General features: G+C 46.1%; 1 protein-coding gene across 2 annotated transcripts in view; it reads left to right on the forward strand.

The window, feature by feature from the left end:
- Positions 1-21,552, forward strand: part of frem1b (Fras1 related extracellular matrix 1b) — a 150,645-nt gene that overhangs the window by 27,526 nt on the left and 101,567 nt on the right. For both annotated transcript variants that reach the window (XM_067990288.1, XM_067990287.1), the window contains exons 11-14: positions 988-1,078; positions 15,925-16,092; positions 18,919-19,127; positions 20,351-20,444. In XM_067990288.1, coding sequence (XP_067846389.1) covers positions 988-1,078; positions 15,925-16,092; positions 18,919-19,127; positions 20,351-20,444 — 562 coding nt within the window. The remainder of the gene's footprint in view (positions 1-987; positions 1,079-15,924; positions 16,093-18,918; positions 19,128-20,350; positions 20,445-21,552) is intronic.

The following is a 21,552-nucleotide window of genomic DNA, read 5'->3' on the forward strand; positions in this document are numbered from 1 at the left end:
GATAATCCAGCATTGATCTATGGCCTGCCGTCCAACTTCTATTTCTAATGTCTTTGTGGTTCGGCTCACTTTTGTTACTGAGTTGAACTGTCAGATGTTTCTTTAAGTTACAATAACGTAGAGGTCTTGCTGAGACTGGAGGAACTCCTATTGGTAGATATATTCAAATATCAAGCACCAGCACTTCATCTTCAAGAGTTTTATCATCTGTAAAATACCTCCAGGTATTTAAATATATCTACTAATATGAGTTCCTCTATTCTCACATCCCTATGGCCACGACTTTTGAGTTCAATAGAATCCAATACTTCACAATGATGTTTATCCAGTGATCAGTCAATGCAGAATACTGCATTTATAATGGTATCAATTCTAGGTTAGTGTCTACTTACTGAAAATCAGACCCCAAGGGCTTTTCATAAAACTTTCAGATATTTTCCATGTCCACAATTTGTGCCAAAGTATTTATGAATCACACTAGGACTTCCCATCTGACCTTATCCATACAGGCATCCACTTTATTTATTTTCTTGCCAAAACAGCCCCTTGAATTGTGTTGGGAATAGTATGAGTATAAATCTGAAAAATAAGATGTCAAAAGCATTATATATAGTTTTGCTACCTTTTGCCAAGTTCATATCTGGTGACAGGTTGGGACAGGAGCAGGCCACAGTGGGATTATGCCTTGAATTCGAAATTTTGCATTGCTGTGCCAATGGTAAAAATTCCTTGTAAACCTTAATAACGTCTCCATATCACATGACAAAAAAGTGGAAAAATAGACTCATTGTAAAAATCAGACTTTTGTGTCGGATTTACATTTTAGAAATTTCTGGACAGCTAATCCAAAAACCAGACTGTCTGATTGAAAATTAGACAAATGGCACCCCTATGTATGTAATATATAGTTTTAAGAAAACACACTAGTTTATAAAGAATATATTTTTGCGGGTTTTTCTATGTTGTTGACTTGCTTTTCCATTGCAGAATGTATGATGCAGGCAAGATAATTTTCACTGACAGTACAAAGAGTATGAAAAAGGATCCTTCTGTCCCCACTCTGAAAACATTTACTCAGGTACCTTAAATAAAATGCTGGATCACATTGTGTGAGAATACTCAATTTTAAATTAACAGGACACATGCAAAATTACACTTAAATTTGATTATATTTTCAATAAGATTGAGCGCAAATACCAAATACACCGCCTTTGACAAACATTTTACTTTAATACTTTCAGTAGATGGAATTAAGTTCTTCATGTGACATAAAAGTATGACATATATGTTTTACTGTTTAGGCAAACAAGTTCTGTACTGTTAGACCTGTACTGAAAAAAAATGTAATTTTAAGAAATGGAAATTAAGAGGGAATGCTAGCTTTACAATAAACAAATTAATATAAACTGTGGCCATTATGAACTGTTTCTGCTTTTGCCTAATTTTGTTATCCTGCTGGTGCCAGAATCTGGACATAGATCATCCAGTTTTTGAAGATGAGGGCATAATCTCTCTGGTTTCTTCTTTAGATTGTGGCAATGTAATTGTGTGCAGACTGACCATTTAAAATACCTGTACAAAAGATAGCCAACAAAAACTATATGTTACCAGAAATTGTGTTCACAGTTGAGTTCATATGTCCCTTTTGAAGTATCTCTAAATAAATACAGAATAGTTTGTGGATGGCAAAACTGATGTTTTATGGTGAAAGATCAGATTAAAGGGTTGCAGTTGGCAGTTACTTATAAAATGGCCAAAAAAAATACATTCAATACATGTATGTGACATTTCTTTTGAAAAAAATTCATGTTTTGTCTTTTTTATTTTTGAACTGGTTAAAGAGCATTGCAGGGCGACAGGGTAAGAGAAGGGGAGTGGGACTAATTGGATAGCTCTTTCAAAGAATCAGCAAAGGCACGATGGGTCGAATGGCCTCCTTCTGTGCCATACGATTCTATGATACTTCTACATCAGCAGCAATATATTGAACCCAGTGAGATTATTGTAATGCGTGTTACCTGGAGCCATATTCTTTGCTCTGATTTCAGTTTAGTGACCAGTGTCGCTTCGATTAAACCTGCTGGAGAACATTGAAATGTTCGTGGTGCTGTACACAATTCTCTGTTGGCTTCAAATCAGAGCAAAATCTTAGGAGGAATTTTTATTCTTTGCAGCATACTTATTAAGGCCAATTAAGGGCTATTGGTTGAACAATCACTTCTAGCGCTGCTCTCTGCTCTCTAAACTATTCCAGTCATTGTCTACTCTCACTTTGAACTGGAGTTAAAATAATAACGCTGCAGTAAATGCTCCGCATATTACAGAATGAGTAACATTACAAATATTTGTTTGTATTTATTACATGGGCATCGAAGGAAATGGGCTGAAAGGCGATCTGGATTGCTTTGAACCCTGACAACCTAAGAAATATATTTGGTGCCTCAGGACCAACTATCCACAGCTAACTCAAGATTTTCACTGAGTTGTGCCACTTCCTGGAATCTGAGGTGCAGAGATCACAGCTCAGTTTGTGGCTCATAAAATGACCATAGTCCTGAATTTTTATGCTTCAAAGCGGTTCCAAGCTGCATTGGGTGATTTGACGGGAGTGAGCAATTCTTTGGTGCACTGATGCATTCAGAATCTCATCAAGGCTCTGCTAAGGCATGCACCTAATATTTGCACTTTGGCACTGAACAGCAGTTCAAAACATTCAGTGCTTTATGATATTTTCTTTTAGGATGCGGTATTCCCATTCAGCTCCGTTAGGCTAAACTGTGTCCTACAGAAATAAAAAAAATACTCAGTCAATATGCAACTATTGTAAACAATTTTACAACACCAAGTTATAGTCCAGCAATTTTATTTTAAATTCACAAGCTTTTGGAGGCTACCTCCTTCCTCAGGTGAACGATGTGGAACTCCCTAACAGCACTGTGGGAGAACCTTCACCATATGGACTGCATTTTTCCACATCGTTCACCTGAGGAAGGAGGTAGCCTCCGAAAGCTTGTGAATTTAAAATAAAATTGCTGGACTATAACTTGGTGTTGTAAAATTGTTTACAATTGTCAACCCCAGTCCATCACCGGCATCGCCACAATATGCAACTACTGTGTGCTGTTAACCCGAGCATCCGCCACATTAATGCCAGGTATTCTGGGAGCTTTTTTTTTATTCGTTCATGAGATGTGGGCATCGCTGGCGAGGCCAGCATTTATTGCCCATCCCTAATTGCCCTTGAGAAGGTGGTGGTGAGCCGCCTTCTTGAACAGCTGCAGTCCATATGGTGAAGGTTCTCCCACAGTGCTGTTCGGGAGTTCCAGGATTTTGATCCAGCGACGATGAAGGAACGGCGATATATTTCCAAGTCGGGATGGTATGTGACTTGGAGGGGAAGGTGCAGGTGGTGTTGTTCCCATGTGACTGCTGCCCTTATCCTTCTAGGTGGTAGAGGTCGCGGGTTTGGGAGATGCTGTCGAAGAAGCCTTGGTGAGTTGCTGCAATTCATCCTGTGGATGGTACACACTGCAGCCACTGTGCGCCGGTGGTGAAGGGAGTGAATGTTTAGGGTGGTGGATGGGGTGCCAATCAAGCGGGCTGCTTTGTCCTGGATGGTGTTGAGCTTCTTGAGTGTTGTTGGAGCTGCACTCATCCAGGCAAGTGGAGAGTATTCCATCACACTCCTGACTTGTGCCTTGTAGACGGTGGAAAGGCTTTGGGGAGTCAGGAGGTGAGTCACTCACCACAGAATACCCAGCCTCTGACCTGCTCTTGTAGCCACAGTATTTATATGGCTGGTCCAGTTAAGTTTCTGGTCAATGGTGACCCCCAGGATGTTGATGGTGGGGGATTCGGCAATGGTAATGCCGTTGAATGTCAAGGGGACTTACTTGCCGCTTATCAGCCCAAGCCTGGTTGTTGTCCAGGTCTTGCTGCATGCGGGCACAGACTGCTTCATTATCTGAGGGGTTGCGAATGGAACTGAACACTGTGCAATCATCAGCGAACATCCCCATTTCTGACGTTATGATGGAGGGAAGGTCATTGATGAAGCAGCTGAAGATGGTTGGGCCTAGGACACTGCCCTGAGGAACTCCTGCAGCAATGTCCTGGGGCTGAGATGATTGGCCTCCAACAACCACTACCATCTTCCTTTGTGCTAGGTATGACTCCAGCCACTGGAGAGTTTTCCCCCTGATTCCCATTGACTTCAATTTTACTTGGGCTCCTTGGTGCCACACTCGGTCAAATGCTGCCTTGATGTCAAGGGCAGTCACTCTCACCTCACCTCTGGAATTCAGCTGTTTTGTCCATGTTTGTTCCAAGGCTGTAATGAGGTCTGGAGCCGAGTGTTCCTGGCGGAACCCAAACTGAGCATCGGTGAGCAGGTTATTGGTGAGTAAGTGCCGCTTGATAGCACTGTCGATGACAGCTTCCATCACTTTGCTGATGATTGAGAGTAGACTGATGGGGCGGTAATTGGCCGGATTGGATTTGTCCTGCTATTTGTGGACAGGACATACCTGGGCAATTTTCCACATTGTCGGGTAGATGCCAGTGTTGTAGCTGCACTGGAACAGTTTGGATAGAGGCGCGGCTAGTTCTGGAGCACAAGTCTTCAGCACTACAGCCCGGATGTTGTTGGAGCCCGTAGCCTTTGCTGCATCCAGTGTACTCAGCCATTTCTTGATATCATGTGGAGTGAATCGAATTGGCTGAAGACTGGCTTCTGTGATGGTGGGGATATTGGGAGGAGGCCGAGATGGATCATCCACTCAGCACTTCTGGCTGAAGATGGTTGCAAACGCTTCAGCCTTGTCTTTTGCACTCACGTGCTGGACTCCGCCATCATTGAGGATGGGGATGTTTACAGAGCCTCCTCCTCCCTTTAATTGTTTAATTGTCCAACACCATTCACGACTGGATGTGGCAGGACTGCAGAGCTTTGATCTGATCCGTTGGTTGTGGAATCGCTTAACTCTGTCTATAGCATGTTGTTTCTGCTGTTTAGCATGCATGTAGTCCTGAGTTGTAGCTTCACCAGGTTGGCACCTCATTTTTAGGTACGCCTGGTGCTGCTCCTGGCATGCTCTTCTACACTCCTCGTTGAACTAGGGTTGATCCCCTGGCTTGTTGGTAATGATAGAATGAGGAATATGCTGGGCCATTAGGTTACAGATTGTGCTGGAATACAATTCTGCTGCTGCTGATGGCCCACAGCGCCTCATGGATGCCAGTTTTGAGCTGCTAGATCTGTTCTGAATCTATCCCATTTCGCACGGTGATGGTGCCACACAACACGTTGAATGGTGTCCTCAGTGCGAAGATGGGACTTCGTCTCCACGAGGACTGTGCAGTGGTCACTCCTACCAATGCTGTCATGGACAGATGCATCTGCGACAGGTAGATTGGTGAGGATGAGGTCAAGTAGGATTTTCCCTCGTGTTGGTTCGCTCACCACCTGCCGCAGGCCCAGTCTGGCAGCTATGTCCTTCAGGATTCGGCCAGCTCGGTCAGTTGTGGTGCTACCGAGCCACTCTTGGTGATGGACATTGAAGTCCCCCACCCAGGGTACATTCTGTGCCCTTGCTACCCTCAGTGCTTCCTCCAACTGGTACTCAACATGGAGGAGGACTGATTCATCAGCTGAGGGAGGGCGGTAGGTGGTAATCAGCAGGAGGTTTCCTTGCCCATGTTTGACCTGATGCCATGAGATTTCATAGGGTCCGGAGTCAATGTTCAGGACTCCCAGGGCCACTCCCTCCTGACTGTATATCACTGTACCGCCACCTCTGGTGGGTCTGTCCTGCCGGTGGGACAGGACATACCCAGGGATGGTGATGGAAGAGTCTGACGTTGGCTGAAAGGTGTGATTCTGTGAGTATGGCTATGTCAGGCATTTGTTTGACTAGTCTGTGGGACAGTTCTCCCAATTTTGGCACAAGTCCCCAGATGTTAGTGAGGAGGACTTTGCAGGGTTGACTGGGCTTGGTTTGCCTTTGTTGTGTCCGGTGTCTAGTGGTCCGATGCCGGGTGGTCCGTCTGGTTTTATTCTTATTATGACATTTTTTTAGCGAGATTTTGCAACTGAGTGGCTTGCTAGGCCATTTCGGAGCGCAATTAAGAATCAACCACATTGCTGTGGGTCTGGAGTCACACATCGGCCAGACCGGGTAAGGACGGCAGGTTTCCTTCCTGCCGTGACTCTTGTGTCCTGTGATCGTCCATTATTCAAGATCTTATCCATGGAGACTAGATGGATGGCTCTTGGGGGATTCCTGCTTTTGACTTCAACTTTGCCAGATAATGTTATGACGAAAATGAAGTGTTTAACTTTGTCACAATACATAAGGGGTTAAAAACCATATTCACCTACCGAAGAATGTTCAAGCTCATTTTATTACAATATTGCAATAATTTGTTTATTTGTCTAAAAGACAAGTGTCCAAGGGACAAATGCAATCAATCTGTGTAATTTATTCAAATATGAGAATCTGGAACTTTCAAAGAGAGTTAATTTAACCATTTAACTTTACATAGAATTACACAGAATGTGCAGCACAGAAACAGGCCATTTGGCCCAACAGATCCATGCCAATGTTTATGCTCCATGTGAGCTTCCTCCCTCCCTACTTCATCTAACCCTATCAACATATCCTTCTATTCCTTTCTCCCTCATTTGTTTATTTAACTTCCCCTTAAATGCATCTATGCTAGTCGCCGCAACCACTCCTTTTGGCAATGGGTTCCAAATTCTAACCGCTCTCTTGGTAAAGAAGTTTTTCCCGAGTTCCTTATTGGATTTATTAATTATGTCTTTGATATATGGGGCTCGATTTTACCGGCGGGTTCCGGGTGCGTTCCCGGCGGGGGGGCGTCGAAAATCCCGATATCCAGGTGCGTCACCGGATCGCGCCTCGATCCCGGCCACTTCCGGGTGCCGCGCTGACGTGCGGGGCTGCGTGCGCAGGCCCCGCTGGTGGGAATCCCGCAGGCAATTAAAGCCAGCGGGATGCCACTTGAGTGTATTTACCTTGCTTGTTGAGGTCATTAAATGACCTGATTCAGCTGTCTTAATAGGAAGTGTGGGATTTTACCTTCAATCGAGACTGTTTCACACACTGGGGGAAACATTCTCACTCCAACTGGACGTGCTGCAGCCAGCAGCCTGTGGCAGCTGCCAAGGTGCACTCCACAGGGGGGGGGAAAGCCCTCACCCACGCAGGAGGCCACTCCGTCACATAGGGCAACCCCTGCCCTCCACCACCCCCCTCCAAGCCAGAGGAAACACCGACGTGAAACCGCAGCCCCAGTGCGAGGAAACACCCACCTACCCTGCACAACCCCTCAGACCAACACCTGCCAGATAGGTGGTGCATTGACATCCTCGGAGGACGAACAGCATGACCAGCCCCAGCAGCCTCGCAGTCCACGCCGTCCGCCTCGGAGACGTGGAGCCCCCCAACACGGTGCTGTGGCACACCCACCTGCACAGCAGGAGGGAGGGCAACCGCAGAGAGAGATGCATCGCAGGAGGCACTACCCTCCGCACAGGGTCTACAGACCGAGGCTCAGCTTCATGGACCTCTCCGAGGAGCAGTGCATAAGGCGGCTCAGAGTCAATCGCCAGGTAGTCGCCGACATCTGCAGCCTCCTTAACGACGAGCTGCTCCCGGATGGACCAAGCAGCATCTTCTTACCTGTCGCCGTCAAAGTCACCACTGCCCTCAACTTCTTCGCATCCGGATCCTTCCAGGGTGCCACCGGGGACATCACCGGGGTCTGTCAGTCGTCTGCACACAAGTGCATAAGGCAGGTCTCCGATGGGTTGTTCCGCAGGGCCTCGCACTACATCAACTTCGCCATGGACGAGCGCAGCCAGATGGAGAGGGCGGTTGGATTCCATGCCATGGCTGGCTTCCCACGGGTACAGGGTGTAATCGACTGCACCCACATCGCAATACGGGCACCTCCGCATGAGCCAGGGCTGTTCATCAACAGGAAGGGGTATCACTCCATGAACGCGCAGCTCATCTGTGACCACCGCCAGAGATTCCTACACGTGTGCGCCAGATACCCCGGCAGCTGCCACGATGCCTTCGTCCTCAGGGAGTCCACCGTCCTGCCAATCTTCCACGCACCCAACGCCGGCAACGGCTGGCTCCTCGGCGACAAGGGGTATCCCTGACACACGTGGCTCATGACGCCTCTGAGGAACCCCATCACCGAGCCGGAGCGTCGGTACAATGACAGCCACACTGCTACCAGGTCTACAATTGAGCAGACCATAGGGCCGCTCAAGATGCGCTTCAGGTGCCTTGATCGTTCTGGGGGAGCGCTCCAATACACACCATTCAGAGTGGGACGAATCATAGTTGTCTGCTGTGCCCTGCACAACATGGCCCAACAGAGAGGGGTGCCGCTGGAGGAGGCCCCATCCACACCCGCCACCCACATTGAGGACGGCGATGAGGATGAGGAGGTGGAGGTGGAGGAGGAGGTTGCGGTGGAGGAGGGGGACGCGTCACAGGATGATGGACGACCCATGCGCCGAACCACGACTCACCGGGATGCTCGCCGGGCCAGGGAGGCACTCATATGTCAACGGTTCTCCTAGAGTCAGACAGTGCGAGGCGTTCGCATCTCCTCACCTGCACATGCGAGGGGCCATACCAGCCCCCTCCACTGAAGAGTGTTGCCAGTACTCCTGCACCCACAGCAGTGTGCCCAATGGGCGGCAGCAGGTGTTCGCCATCATGATGGGCTGCACGGAACGCACCTATTGCACAGGCCGCGGAAGAATGGACGAGAGGTGGCAGGAGTGGTGAGAACGATAGTGTTTAATATGTACAAGGTGCAATACTATAAACAAAAAGTGTACAAATTAATAGACACCCTGGTGCATTCCCTTTGTGCTTATAACGCCTTTGGATTTCTTTTCCGGGTACCCCTACGTGGTGCTACCCCTGTGGCTCCAGCAGAGGTAGTGGCAGGTTGCTCCTGTTCTCGCCCTGACCGGGTAGATGCTTTTGGCGGACGGCCCCTGAGTTTCTGTGCCCGTGAGGGCACCTCCACAGACTGCTCCTCCTGCACCTGTGCAGGGGCAGACTCGGCCACCTGGAGAGGAGGCACCATTGCGGGTACTGGTTGAGAGAGGGGCAACGGGTGGGACATGGGGGCACCTTGAGAAGCGTCCCTGCTTCCATGTCCCCGGTCACCATCATCCCTCTCGTGGCCTCGGCCCACATCACCCCTTCCACCCTGCTGGACGACAGTTTGGATGGCATGTGTGAGGCCTTGCAAGGCCACCCCTAGTGTATCCGTCAGCCTGTTTATGGCGTCGGAATGTTGCTCACCCTGAATCCGTACAGCCGTTGTCAGGGCCTGCACGGACTTGATGTGGAGCTGTGCGTGACGCTCGAGGGAGGCCAGCCTCTCCTCCACCGCAGACGCTCCCGCACCTACCCGCGACACTGTGTCGCCGGTACCCTCCTGTGCCTGCGCCACCAATGCCCACATGCAGGAGTTGGACTCCTCCATCGCCTGCGCAATTGTGGACAATGCGCGCGGCACCTCTCCCAGTACCTCAGCAATTAGCTGGTGCCCCTCGACGACTCTCCTTTTGACTGGTGGCCCCCTGGGTTCAGCATCTGGGTCCGGCTGAGCAGAGCCTGGAGATGAGTGCTCCCTCCGTCGCAGACCCTCCGCGGCTGCCCCTGCCACCAGGGTCTGCTCATGCTCACTCGTGCGCGGTGAATCACCAAGTGCTACCCCAACTAGTTGGCGAGGGGGACCCACCGAGGTGCGTGTCTCTGCGCTGGTGGATGGTTGGCTCAGATGTGACGATGCACCCTCAGAGACCGGCATGTCCTCTGAGGAATCGCCCTCCTCACACACAGCGCTCGCAGACAGCCCTGCAAGAGAACAGAGGGCACTATGAGGCATGTGCACAAACGTTACGGTGCGCCTGATGGCAGGTGATGATACGGTCACTCGCGATCATGAGTGTTCAGTGTCAGCTTTCCCTTATCGGCCGTTTCCGCAGCGACAGACTCGCCATCCGCAACAGAGAGGCAATGTGGCGTGCCGGCGAGGTCGAGCGCCTCCATCTCTGCATCGGTCAGATCGACCACGTGCGGCGGGCCACCTCCGGTGCGGGCCCTTTCTCTGTTGTTCTTGCATCTCTTTTCCTGTCAAGGCAAAACACAGATGCGTGAGTGAGTGCATATTGCATAGTGAGACGCATCAAGCATCAGTGTGGGTGGGTTGAGTGTGGGGCAGATGGATGGGAGGATGCGTGTGCCACATGCCCATCCCATTGCATGGGGATTGGGGTGTGTGGTAGTGTTCGGGTGGGGACAGGGACGGTGGGTACTTGCGGGCACGGCGAGGATGGTGAGTGAGTGGCTGTGAGGATTGCTGCGGGAGCGCTGTGGTGGCTCTGCAGGAGGGGTTGTGATCTGTTTGGCGTGATGGTGGGGACGGGTTGTGGGAGGGTGCGTTGGTGTACTCACCTTGCCGGACCTAGTGAGGTCATTGAACCGCTTGCGGCACTGCTCCCATGTCCTGGGGGTGTTGGCCCTGCTGCTGACCTCCACCGCCACCTCTGCCCATGCCTTCCTGGTGGCGGAGCCAGGGCACTTGCGTCCGTCCGCAGGGAACAGCGTGTCCTTCCTCCTCCTCACACCCTCCAGCAGCAGCTGCAGCGCGAGGTCGGAGAAGCGTGGCGCAGCCTTGCCCCTGGGTTGCGCCATCCTGTTTTGCCTCTTGATTGCAGCAGGAGGGGCTTTGGGGGACTGCCCCTTTAAGTGGAGATCCTCCATCGCGTAAACGGTAGTGCGCATGCGCAGCCCGCCGGCACGCAGCTGGGGAGTGGAGAACCCGGAACCACGGCTTAATGTGATCAATTATCCCGCGATCGCGCGGGGGGCGCACTCAATTAGCCGTCCGCGTTTTCCACGCTCCCGGAGGACCACCCGCTGGGAACCCGCAGGCCTGCTAAAATCAAGCCCATGGCCTCTAGTTTTGGTCTCCCCTGCAAGTGGAAACATGTTCTCTCTGTCTACCCTATCAAACCCTTTCATTATCTTAAAGACCTCTTCAGGTCACCCCTCAGACTTTTTTCTAGAGAAAGGAGCCCCAGCCTGTTCAATTTTTCCTGATAGGTATAACCTCTCAATTCTAGTATCATCCTCGTAAATCTTTTTTGCACCTTCTCCAGTATCTCTATATCCTCTTTAAAATATGGAGACCAGAACTGTTCACAGTACTCCAAGTGTGGTCTAACCAAGGTTCCATAGATAGAATCAACTTCTAGAGTTGATGAGAACAGAAAAAAAAATCTTAACTTCTACATATGAAGATTAATTATAATATAGTTTAGCACAATAATTGTGAATTATTTATTATTTTCTACTATTTAAGCTAACAAAGTTTAACATATATGTTCTACTGCCATTACTATTTGCATTTTTCATTGTTGTAATAAAAGTTATTTGGCAGTTAGAGCCTAAAACAAGATCTAGGGTAGTGCTATTCTGCTGCCTTCTGAAGACGAGAAAGATCCCATGAAGGCATGAGATAGATCCAATAGATGAGACAATCTGTCAAAGAATTCTCTGTTTGTTTTCTGGGCAGGCTGCGCAATTTTACCTAGATATTAAAACAAGTGAAATCACTCTTGAGGAAATAGGAAACTACGACTCACCTATGAGTGTAGTCTGAAACATAGAAGTCAAAAATATTTAGAGTAAAAAGGGTAAAAGAAACCCAACAATGTAAAAAAGGCACTTTTCAATGTGAAACCAATAAGGCTGAGTGGCATTACATTGAGGCCTGTGCCAAAAACCAGGATGCATTGTGCATTTTGCTGGAGATTTGAAACAACTATCCCATTGCATGGATCACTTAGAAGGGTATATTACACTGTACTCCAGAGATGATGTGCGGATGTTAATAGTGTGCTGTATGGTCCATAACATTGTAGTCCAGGGAAACATTAGCATGCTGAATACCAAAGTATGGGTGGTGGTGGTAGGGGGGTGGGGAACAGAATAAGCAGGAACCTGAGGACGTGACTGCTGAGGAGGAGTTGCTACTGCCAGGAAGCCAGCAGCATCAGTAGATAATTTCCACATTCTCCAGTTGAGTTCCAATACTGTTACTGTTGAAATGTTTTAAAAGCAATGATGACTGTCCCTTCTGCTTGTCATTAGCAGCGCTGAAGCAGCCCTGCAGCTTACAGAAAAGGTATGATCCTTCGCTGGAACTGATGGCTGTCAGATATTTCTCAACAATTGAAGACAATATTCCTGTTAGATGGCACAATGTTGTTGTGTCCTGTTTGCTCTTAAGAGGCTAACCATCCTGCTCAATGCATGCAAATCTAGCTCTCCATGAACCAGCATGCATTGTATCATACATGATGACTATAAAGGAAGTGCAATATGTAAGAGGCCCACCAAGATTTTAAGGAACAATATCAATGTGAAGTTTCACCATGTGTTTATCTCCTTTGGGGGCACTCCTTCAAAGGGGTTTTCCTGTCAGTCTGGCTCTACCTCTACAGGCTTCCTGGCCACAACAAATTCCATACTTGCTGGAGCCTAATGACTGCTGGATGACCAAGGCCTGCTGCCTCAACTGTGCAAACTAGCTGTCCAACCACTTGCTCAGAGCGCTGTGACTCCACATGAATCTCAACAGCAGGAGTGCGAATTGTGACATCCCGTGTGTGGGCACTACTAACCAGAGGGAAGGCTATCGGACAGTGTTTACGCCTGCATCAGTGGCGGCACAGGCACTTTCATTCCCTCACACTCCCCATTGTTTCCTCAAAGAGTTCAAGGTGGCCACTTCGACACCAAAAGCATCCAGCTCAGCTATATCTGCAGGCAACATTTCTGTACATTCTGTAGCTCTGCCTTCAGAGATTGGATAGCTAACAGGAGCAAAAGGGGAATCAATTTCAGCAACTAGTGGAGGGAACGTGGCACAGCAGTGTCATGCTGGCTAATTATTTTTCATTATGAGAGCTGCGACTAAATGTGGGGCCTTTGCTTCGTAACTAGAGCTCAGCTGGATCTCTATCCTGCCATTGTCACCAGTTCGGCAGTGTTCCTAATCTCAGGAAGTGATGATTATAATTATTTTTTTCTGGTCTGAAAGGAACAGTTCCTTAATAACATTTACTAGCTGGTCCTATTAATTCTAATACATAAGCTTTCATTTAAACAATTTAAGAAAGGTAAACATTCCAAGTCTCAGAGGGAAATGTCCAACTCCACTCAGGAACTTCCAGTTATATAATTCAGAGCATGTTTTCCCAGCCTCTGGCCTTTCACCCTTCAGTTAACTCACTTTTCTGGTTGGGACTATATTCCACTATTGTCACCAATTATACAATGTCCCAGTCTGTAAATGTGTGAAGATCAACTGTAAAGTGGCATCTCCTACCAATTGCACCACTAGCCGCATCCACTGCTCCACACACTACACCCCCGATAACCCACCTACCAACAAACTCTTTCAATCAGTACTCTTCCACTCAGATGCTTCCCCTCACCCTCACACATTACCACTATTGCAAGCCGCACACCCACAACTCACAGGCCGCACACACCAGCAGCTATTCAACCATGACCGGTACATCACCCAAACATCCTGCAGGACGCTCACCGACACATGTCCCACTTTCTTGCAGGAAAAGGTGGTCATAACAGGAGGCATCAAGTGGCAGTGGCATATTAGCCCCTCGAGCCTATTCCGCAATTCAATGAGATCATGGTTGATCTGTGATCTAACTCAATTATTTATTATTTGTTGATGGGATGTGGGCGTCGCTGGCGAGGCCAGCATTTATTGCCCATCCCTAATTGCCCTTGAGAAGGTGGTGGTGAGCTGCCTTCTTGAACCACTGCAGTCCGTGTGGTGAAGGTTCTCCCACATAGCCCCATATCCCTTAATATCTTTGGTTAACAAAAGTCTATCAATCTCAGATTTAAAATTAACAATTGAGATAGCATGAGCTGCCATTTGCAGAAGAGCATTCAAAACTTCTACCACCCTTTGGGTGTAGATGCATTTCTTATCTTCACTCCTGCAAGTCCTGGCTCTAAGTTTTAGGCTATGTCCCCTAGTCCTAGTATTCAAGTGTAGGAGACCTCCAAAAACAGTTACAAATGCATCAGCAGCCAGAAGCAATAATCTGTAAATCCTGAATTCTTTAAATAGCGCTGGCGTGGGGTCCTCCAGGCCGTCTACGACATGTTCAGCTGCTCGTGGTTGAGACAGTGCGTTGGCTGGAGCTTTGAGTGCCAAAATGGTATCTATCTCTTTAAATCAGCATTGCACACTGATCTAACACATATTCTCCTTACTTTACATGGTAAAGTTATCATGTTCGTTATCTGCGTGTGCGCAAATGCCCTTACCAAGGTCGCGTCCAGTGCACGTCACGCTAGAAGCGTGCAAGCACATTCCAGAAGCCATTTTGGAAGCTTAGAAGGCCATGTACCACCTAAAAAAACAGGTGCTACATAGCCCAATTTATAGCCCTTTGTTTCCATCAGGGCAGTAGAGGAACTTCACGCTGTTGTATTCATTTCAACGGTGAGCCAGCCGGCAAAATCTCCTTCCCACAAAGCCGCTGGAGGAGCGGGGCATCTCTGACAGTGCTGTTAGCCTCACTGTTACTTTTACAGCAAAATCCGGCCCATGGACATTCGGGAATAACAGAAAACCAATAAGTCCAACAAACCTTTCTCTGTTTGACAGATCTACCCACCTACCCATCTTCTCACCATATGCCTCAATCTCCCTTTTCTCCAGAAGTGCCTCTTGATCCAACTTATTCTGTCCATTTCATGCTTTTTTCCTGGCAATTTCAAAGTCTTTTACCTCTTGTGTAAAAAAGGTTTTCTTGACTTCCTTTCTTTATTTCCTTTGAAATTTCATGCCTCTCTGCCCCTACTACTGAAAGAGTTAACACATGCTGAGCATAATTGTAGAGGCACTAGACACTCTTTGGCACCTTGCCCAAGAAGCCGATATTGATGTATGAATATAGGTATTGAGCGTCACCAGACTATTGGACTATTGAAGTCATCACAACTGCATCCAATCCTGTCCTCACCTGATGTCCACAAGCACTCACTTTCCAGCAGTCACTGGCTAGCAATCAGAAGCAGGAACCTTGCCTGATTTCTATCTTTCCTAGTGCAGGAATACAGAGGTCAACTGTAGTACTTTTACTGCCACACTGACAAAGACCAGCTAACCCAATATCCAGTACTTGTGACCTTCTGACTTTCTTCTTTCCACTTTATTCACTTTTTCTCAACATGTGTCCAATGGTATTTGAGCCTTTCAGCGCAAGTTAATAATGTGTGAGAAACTGGCAGGAACTTTCAACTTTGGACGTGAACAGGTGGCAGCAGATCGGGCACTTGTAATCCACCACTGACTAGATATGGTGTGCTGAATTTACAACTTTGGCGGGGTTGTAAAACGGGCAATAGTGGATCGGCCGCCTGTTATACATCTTGTCCGATTTTCCTTTCAAGTCAATGGAAAGTAAAATCGGACAAGATGTATAACAGACAGCCGATCCACTATTGCCCATTTTACAACCCCGCCAAAGTTGTAAATTCAGCACACCATATCTAGTCAGTGGTGGATTACAGAAAATAAAGCACAGCTAAATGCCTTATTCCTTCTGTAGAGCTGATGAATCAGCTGGATCTGTCACATGGTTTATTCTCCTAAATATACTTTTCCCCTATGTGTATCTTGTATGCCAGTCGTGTGCTGATCTATATGTATAATATGCACTATGTGGAAAATCTCCTGACATAGCAGTAGTTTTTGTATTTTTCTTTAGGTTTCCTGCATTTGACTCAACTTGTTCATTTTTTATTCCAGCATGCGGTGAACCACATGAAAGTAGCGTACATGCCTCCTCACGAGGACATAGGGCCTCATCCGCTATTGGTGCAGTTTGTGTTTTCTATCAACGATCAGCAGGGAGGCACCTTGACTGGACTTGTCTTTAACATTACCATCGTGCCTGTGGACAACCAACCGCCTGAGGTACAGGAGAGCTGTGCCACTTTGCTGGCAATGTGAAATGGATCTTTGAGAAGCACATTTATTTATTTAAAACACAGCTTTCTACCTATTTGTTCTGCACCATCTGCTCAATCACTTACAATCCAGCCCCATAGGCCATTTTATGCTGCAGCATTCCAGATTAGGTACACAAGAATGATCAGATTTACTTTAACAAGAGCCCAGTCTTGTGTTTAAAATACACAACAAGCTATTTTTAAAAAATACCCAATTTAATGATTTGATGTTGAGTTGTTATTCTGTGTTAATAAAAACCATTTTTAAAAGTAGATGAATTACGATAAGTTATTTGTTGTATATTAAGAAAACTAGGTGAAGTGCCAAGGCATGTAATGCAGGGCACAGTTAAGGTTGAAAAGAACAATGGTCGAAATTCTGAGGAAATGATTGTTTCCTATTATTGCCATAAATGAATATGGTCCTTAACTGAATATATATACACATAAACTGCTTATTTGCATAAAATATTGACTCCACCCCACCCCCCTCTACCCACTTGGTTATTTGCATGTTTCATCACAGTTCGATTTCAAGGTCTAACTAGCAAAAGTCAAAATTCTCAATGTTTTGGGAGGTAAGAATTCATATACAGAGTGGCACTGTGTTGGTAAAGGTAAATACCAGGGTGGAACTGAGCCATCCAGACCAGCAATGAACCAGGTTCTATCCATAGTCTATGCTGAGTTATCTGAGCTCAGCTATGGTGGGAATAATTGGTCTCAGCACCTCTGAGCTAGGGAAGGGAATATTGAAAGTTCCCATTTCTGATCATTATACAGCAACCCTTGCTGGAACGTTCATATCTAGATGTTGGATGAGGCCAGAATCAGACTTCACAGTGATCCCTTCAACAATCAGGCTCACACATAAAGAGGGGCCACTTGGGTGACGTACTACGGCCTGTGGAATGTTGCTCGAGCAAGAGTCAGTGCCTTCAGTGAGTTAGCTACCAATACCTGCAGATCCCTTTGCTGTGTGCTGTAGCCTAGTGCCATTTAGTTTATATTCTGTAGTTTATTTCCCTTCCGTGGTATCATTACCTCGCGTTCACCCACATAAAATGCCATTTGTTGCTCATCTTCCTGACCTATCCAGACATACGGAGTGGTAAATAGGAAAGCACAGAAGTGCCAGATGCAAATTGTTGGGCTGGATTTTGATGTAAAAATGGGTGAGGCGAACAGCGCTCACTGTTATTCATGGGCAAATCGGACAGCAACTTCTGGCGACTGCACAGTTAAACACGGAAATCCAGAAGTTGTTCTCTGAGATGCGATGTGCTGCTCCTCCAAATGCTGCACGAAAACGGCATCTCGCTTTCTGACTCACCATTCAAATGTATTGAACTGTGTGAAGTTCCTGTACTTACGTCATAGATACGGACTAACCTCGCCAATAAAAGTTAAGCCAAGTCATTTCAAGTCTAAGTACCCTTTTAACAGCGTGGTAAGTCTTAATTACTACCAAACAACTTCTCTGGCACTGAAAATTAACTCTTACAAGTGTGGAGTCTCATTCCTTTAGTTTTTAATTGTTGTTGGACATTTTAAAAGAAAAATTAATTTTTAAAAAAACTTTTTCTCTCTTCAATCCTTCTTGCCCTCTCTTTATTTTGCTTTCTGTACCTGATTTGACATTGAATTCGCAATTCTAACTTACACTTTCTGGTTCTGACACTGCTGTTATAACGATGCGGTTGGTTAAGGAGATTCACAGCTGCTTGCGGTGTTCACACAGGGGTAGGGATGTACCCTGGAGGGGATGGATGGGGAATGCGGTATAGGCCCACTGCTTATGTTCACAGTAGCAGCCCTAGCTTGATGGTATCAAACTCAGGATATTTTATCTCAACTCTTTTATCTTTGTTTTTGCTCAATGTTCTGCAATAGTTTGCACAAAATTGCCAAATCATTTCTTAGGTATGGTAAAATATAGGCTTTGAAATTATGCTGTAGGCCAATGCTTAATGTGTTTGTGCTATTTTAACTGAAGTATTCACAAATTGGGTTCCTGTTCAGCTCTCACTAGACATTTCATGCTGACTCCAATCCCCTTTCCGGCTATTGTCTCAGGCTGAACTCAGTGGTAAGGAACCTCAATGTCCTGTTCTGAACTGAGCTTCAAACTCCACATCCAGTCCATCACTAAGACTGCATACTTCCTCCTTCATAATAGCAGTCATCTCCCTACCTCATGCCCACTGCTGCGGATGCTCTCATCCCTGTCTTCATTACCTCTCGGTTTGATTTATCCAAAGCTCTCGTTGCCAGTCTCCTGAGTTCCACTTTAACACAATTCACCGAGAGTTCTATTCTTAATACCTTATTTTCTACTAAGTCAATGCCATATCCCCAACCTCATCGACTTCCACTGGCTCCCACTCCAGAAATATTTCAATTTTATTCATTTTCAAATCCCTCCATGGCCTTGCTCTACTCTACCTCTGCAACCTTTACCAAGCCTCCATTTTTCCAACATTGCTCTCCCCTTTCCATCCTCTCCACATCCTGCTTGGGACCCGTGAAGTGCCTTTGGACATTTGTTATGTGAAAGCCAGTATAAAAGTACAAGTTGTCATTGCTGTTTAGCGTCTAACTGTTGGCAAACAATAATAAGAATGTCATTTAGATATCCATGTTCATGTTTTCTTCATTTGTTTCTCTTTCAGTCGTTCCCTTTTTACACTTGTTCGATAAGCTGCGTTCTTCTTTTCTGAATTTGGACTCACCTTTCATTTGTATAACATTTGAAATGTGCAAAAAAACCTTTTGTTGATTATTTTGTTAGATTTTCACCAACGAAATAAAAGCTGAGGAAGGTTCAGGCTGCCTGATTACTGCAGATAATCTGATGGTAACAGACAAGGATACAAGTGATGAGGATCTCCGAATCCAAATGAAACAAAAACCACAACATGGAGATATTGAACTGCAAGGAAACATCGTGCTGGAGGGAGACATGTTTACACTTGATGACCTCAAATCCTTTCAAGTCAGGTGACCAACACAAACTCAATGTGCTGTATTAGTTGCTCTTAAAAGGTTAGATGTTGTCCTTTTATTTAGTTCCAGAATGTTAATGTGAGTTTAAAACCAAATAATTACCCTGCAGATTCACCAAACTAAATCTTTCCAATCTCGGCCAAGCCATAAATGAGAGATACCTGTTGACTGGAAAGGAGAAGGAGGATCAGTTGAACGGGGCTGCTCTCACCTACTTCTTAAAAGCAGGTTCCTCTCCTTCCCTTTTAGTCAAAGAATGTTACTGGAGAACTGGAAGGAGAGGGAGTTGCTTTTTAAATGAGGTCATGGTGTACCAATGTGAGTCACCTTTGCCCAGCTACTAAGTCTTTCGTTTTTTTAAAAAGATTTTTGCAGAGCCAGGAGGAACAGGAGTTCTTTGCCAGCCCCTTCTTGCATCCCCGGCATCCCCGCTCCCACCTACAGGCCTTATCTGATGGTTTTGCTCCTGAACAGACTGGCGAGTTGCAGTAGAGCACCCATTTGTCTCCCAGAGCTCACCAGAAAAATGTTACTGAGGTCTGAACCTGAAAGTGGTTCGAGCCTGCAGACTGCTGCTTTGGGAGGGCTGTGTGGGTTCACTGCTGATATCGCCAGGCCTCAGAAGTGAAAGGCCAGTTTTTAACCCACTGCGCCACTCAGGCCCTTATGTTTTAAGTTTAAACAATTAACTGTGCAACATTTCTGATGCAATGCCACATCTTCAAGATGCTGATTATGCAGCATGTTTAGATAAAGATACTGGCACACCGACAACAAACATGCAAGATAGCTGACACACTGGACCACTGATTCAGTCATTATAAACTTTCAGATCAGACATTATTAAATGTTTGAGAGTTCTTCTTCATATCTACTATAGTTGCTGACATCGATGCAATCTGTTTCTGGCTTGCCAACCCGATGAGTGCTTTGCTGTGGCCCCTCTGATGTTGCTGTGTTGTGTGACTTGACCAGTGCATTGTATACATCCTTTGACTAAGGTGGAGCAGACTATTCAATTGTTACCTAAATTGGAACATCTTTTTTCAACAACTTTCATGCAAAATAATAAAACATTACTCTGTATAACGCATAGGGTATCAGTGTGACTTGAACTTGTGACCATAAGTGTGAAGGTAACACATGAACCGCTATGTTGTTTTGCCCTTGTGACTGTGTTGCTTTAATTTGTGACATAATTTCCATTCTGTTCACAGGTACAAACATGATGATTCGGAGACACTGTATGATTTAGTCATATTTACAGCTACAGATGGATTTAACACTGCAGATGGGGTGCTGAAAGTAAAGGTAAATGAAAGGTGATCTTATTGAAACATATAAGATCCTGAGGGGACTTGAAGGGGTAGATGCTGAGAGGATGGTTCCCCTTGTTGGAGAGACCAGAACTAGGGGCCACAGTTTAAAAAAAGGGATCTCCCATTTAGGACGGCGATGAGGAGAAATTTTTTCTCTCAGAGGGTCGTGAGTCTGTGGAACTCCCTTCCCCAGAGAGCGGTGGAGGCAGGGTCATTGAATATTTTTAAGGCTGAGTTAGATAGATTCCCGATTAACAAGGGAGTCAAAGTAGGTAGACGGGAAAGTAGGGTTGAGGTCACAATCAGATCAGCCATGATCTTATCAAATAGGGAGGGGCCGAATGGCCTACTCCTGCTCTTAATTCGTATGTTCGTATGTATGTTCATATGTTCGTATGTAAGGACAAATGGAATGCGTCAATAGATATTGTAATAAATGACATGCACAATAGTGAGGTATAGTTGATTCCTACAAAACTATTGCCTGATACATAGATTAAAATTTTTGCTTCGTACAAACGATACAAAACTGAAAGTCCGTTAGTGAGGGATTTTGCGGAGTGTGTGGAAGATGATCAGTTGATGTTAGGTTGACAGTTCATCTTTAATGATGTGAATGGAGAACATTGCCCTACTGACAAAAACCAGTTTCGAAACTAGTTGATAAATACATGGGTTGACTGAATTTAAACTCTACATTATATCAATCCATTTTTGGTGGCCAACAGAAGTAAAATTCTGATAAGATTAGTAAAAATCACTTTGTTCATCTGATATCTCAGTGAGTAAATATACTACAAATTGTGGTACTGAGGAAGGTCTAAGGTTTGATCCCTGGTCTGTGATTAGTTAGCTAATCTCAGCCGGGCCACAGTTGGAGCACTGCAAATGGTCGACATGCTCCTAAGCTAAGAAGAGGATAAAGTTCTCTCCTGATTACTATCCAGTAACTCATGCTGGAAAGTGTGGGCTGTTGGAATTAGGTGAAGGCAGGATCAGGCTCGGCCATCTTCTCTTCCATTATCAAAGAAATAGTTTGGGTGAGGTATGGGCGAGCTACTAACACCTATCGACCTATTCCAATGTCAGGCAAGAGTCCG

Source organism: Heptranchias perlo, chromosome 9, assembly GCF_035084215.1.
Source record: "Heptranchias perlo isolate sHepPer1 chromosome 9, sHepPer1.hap1, whole genome shotgun sequence".
In the NCBI taxonomy this organism is placed as follows: domain Eukaryota; kingdom Metazoa; phylum Chordata; class Chondrichthyes; order Hexanchiformes; family Hexanchidae; genus Heptranchias; species Heptranchias perlo.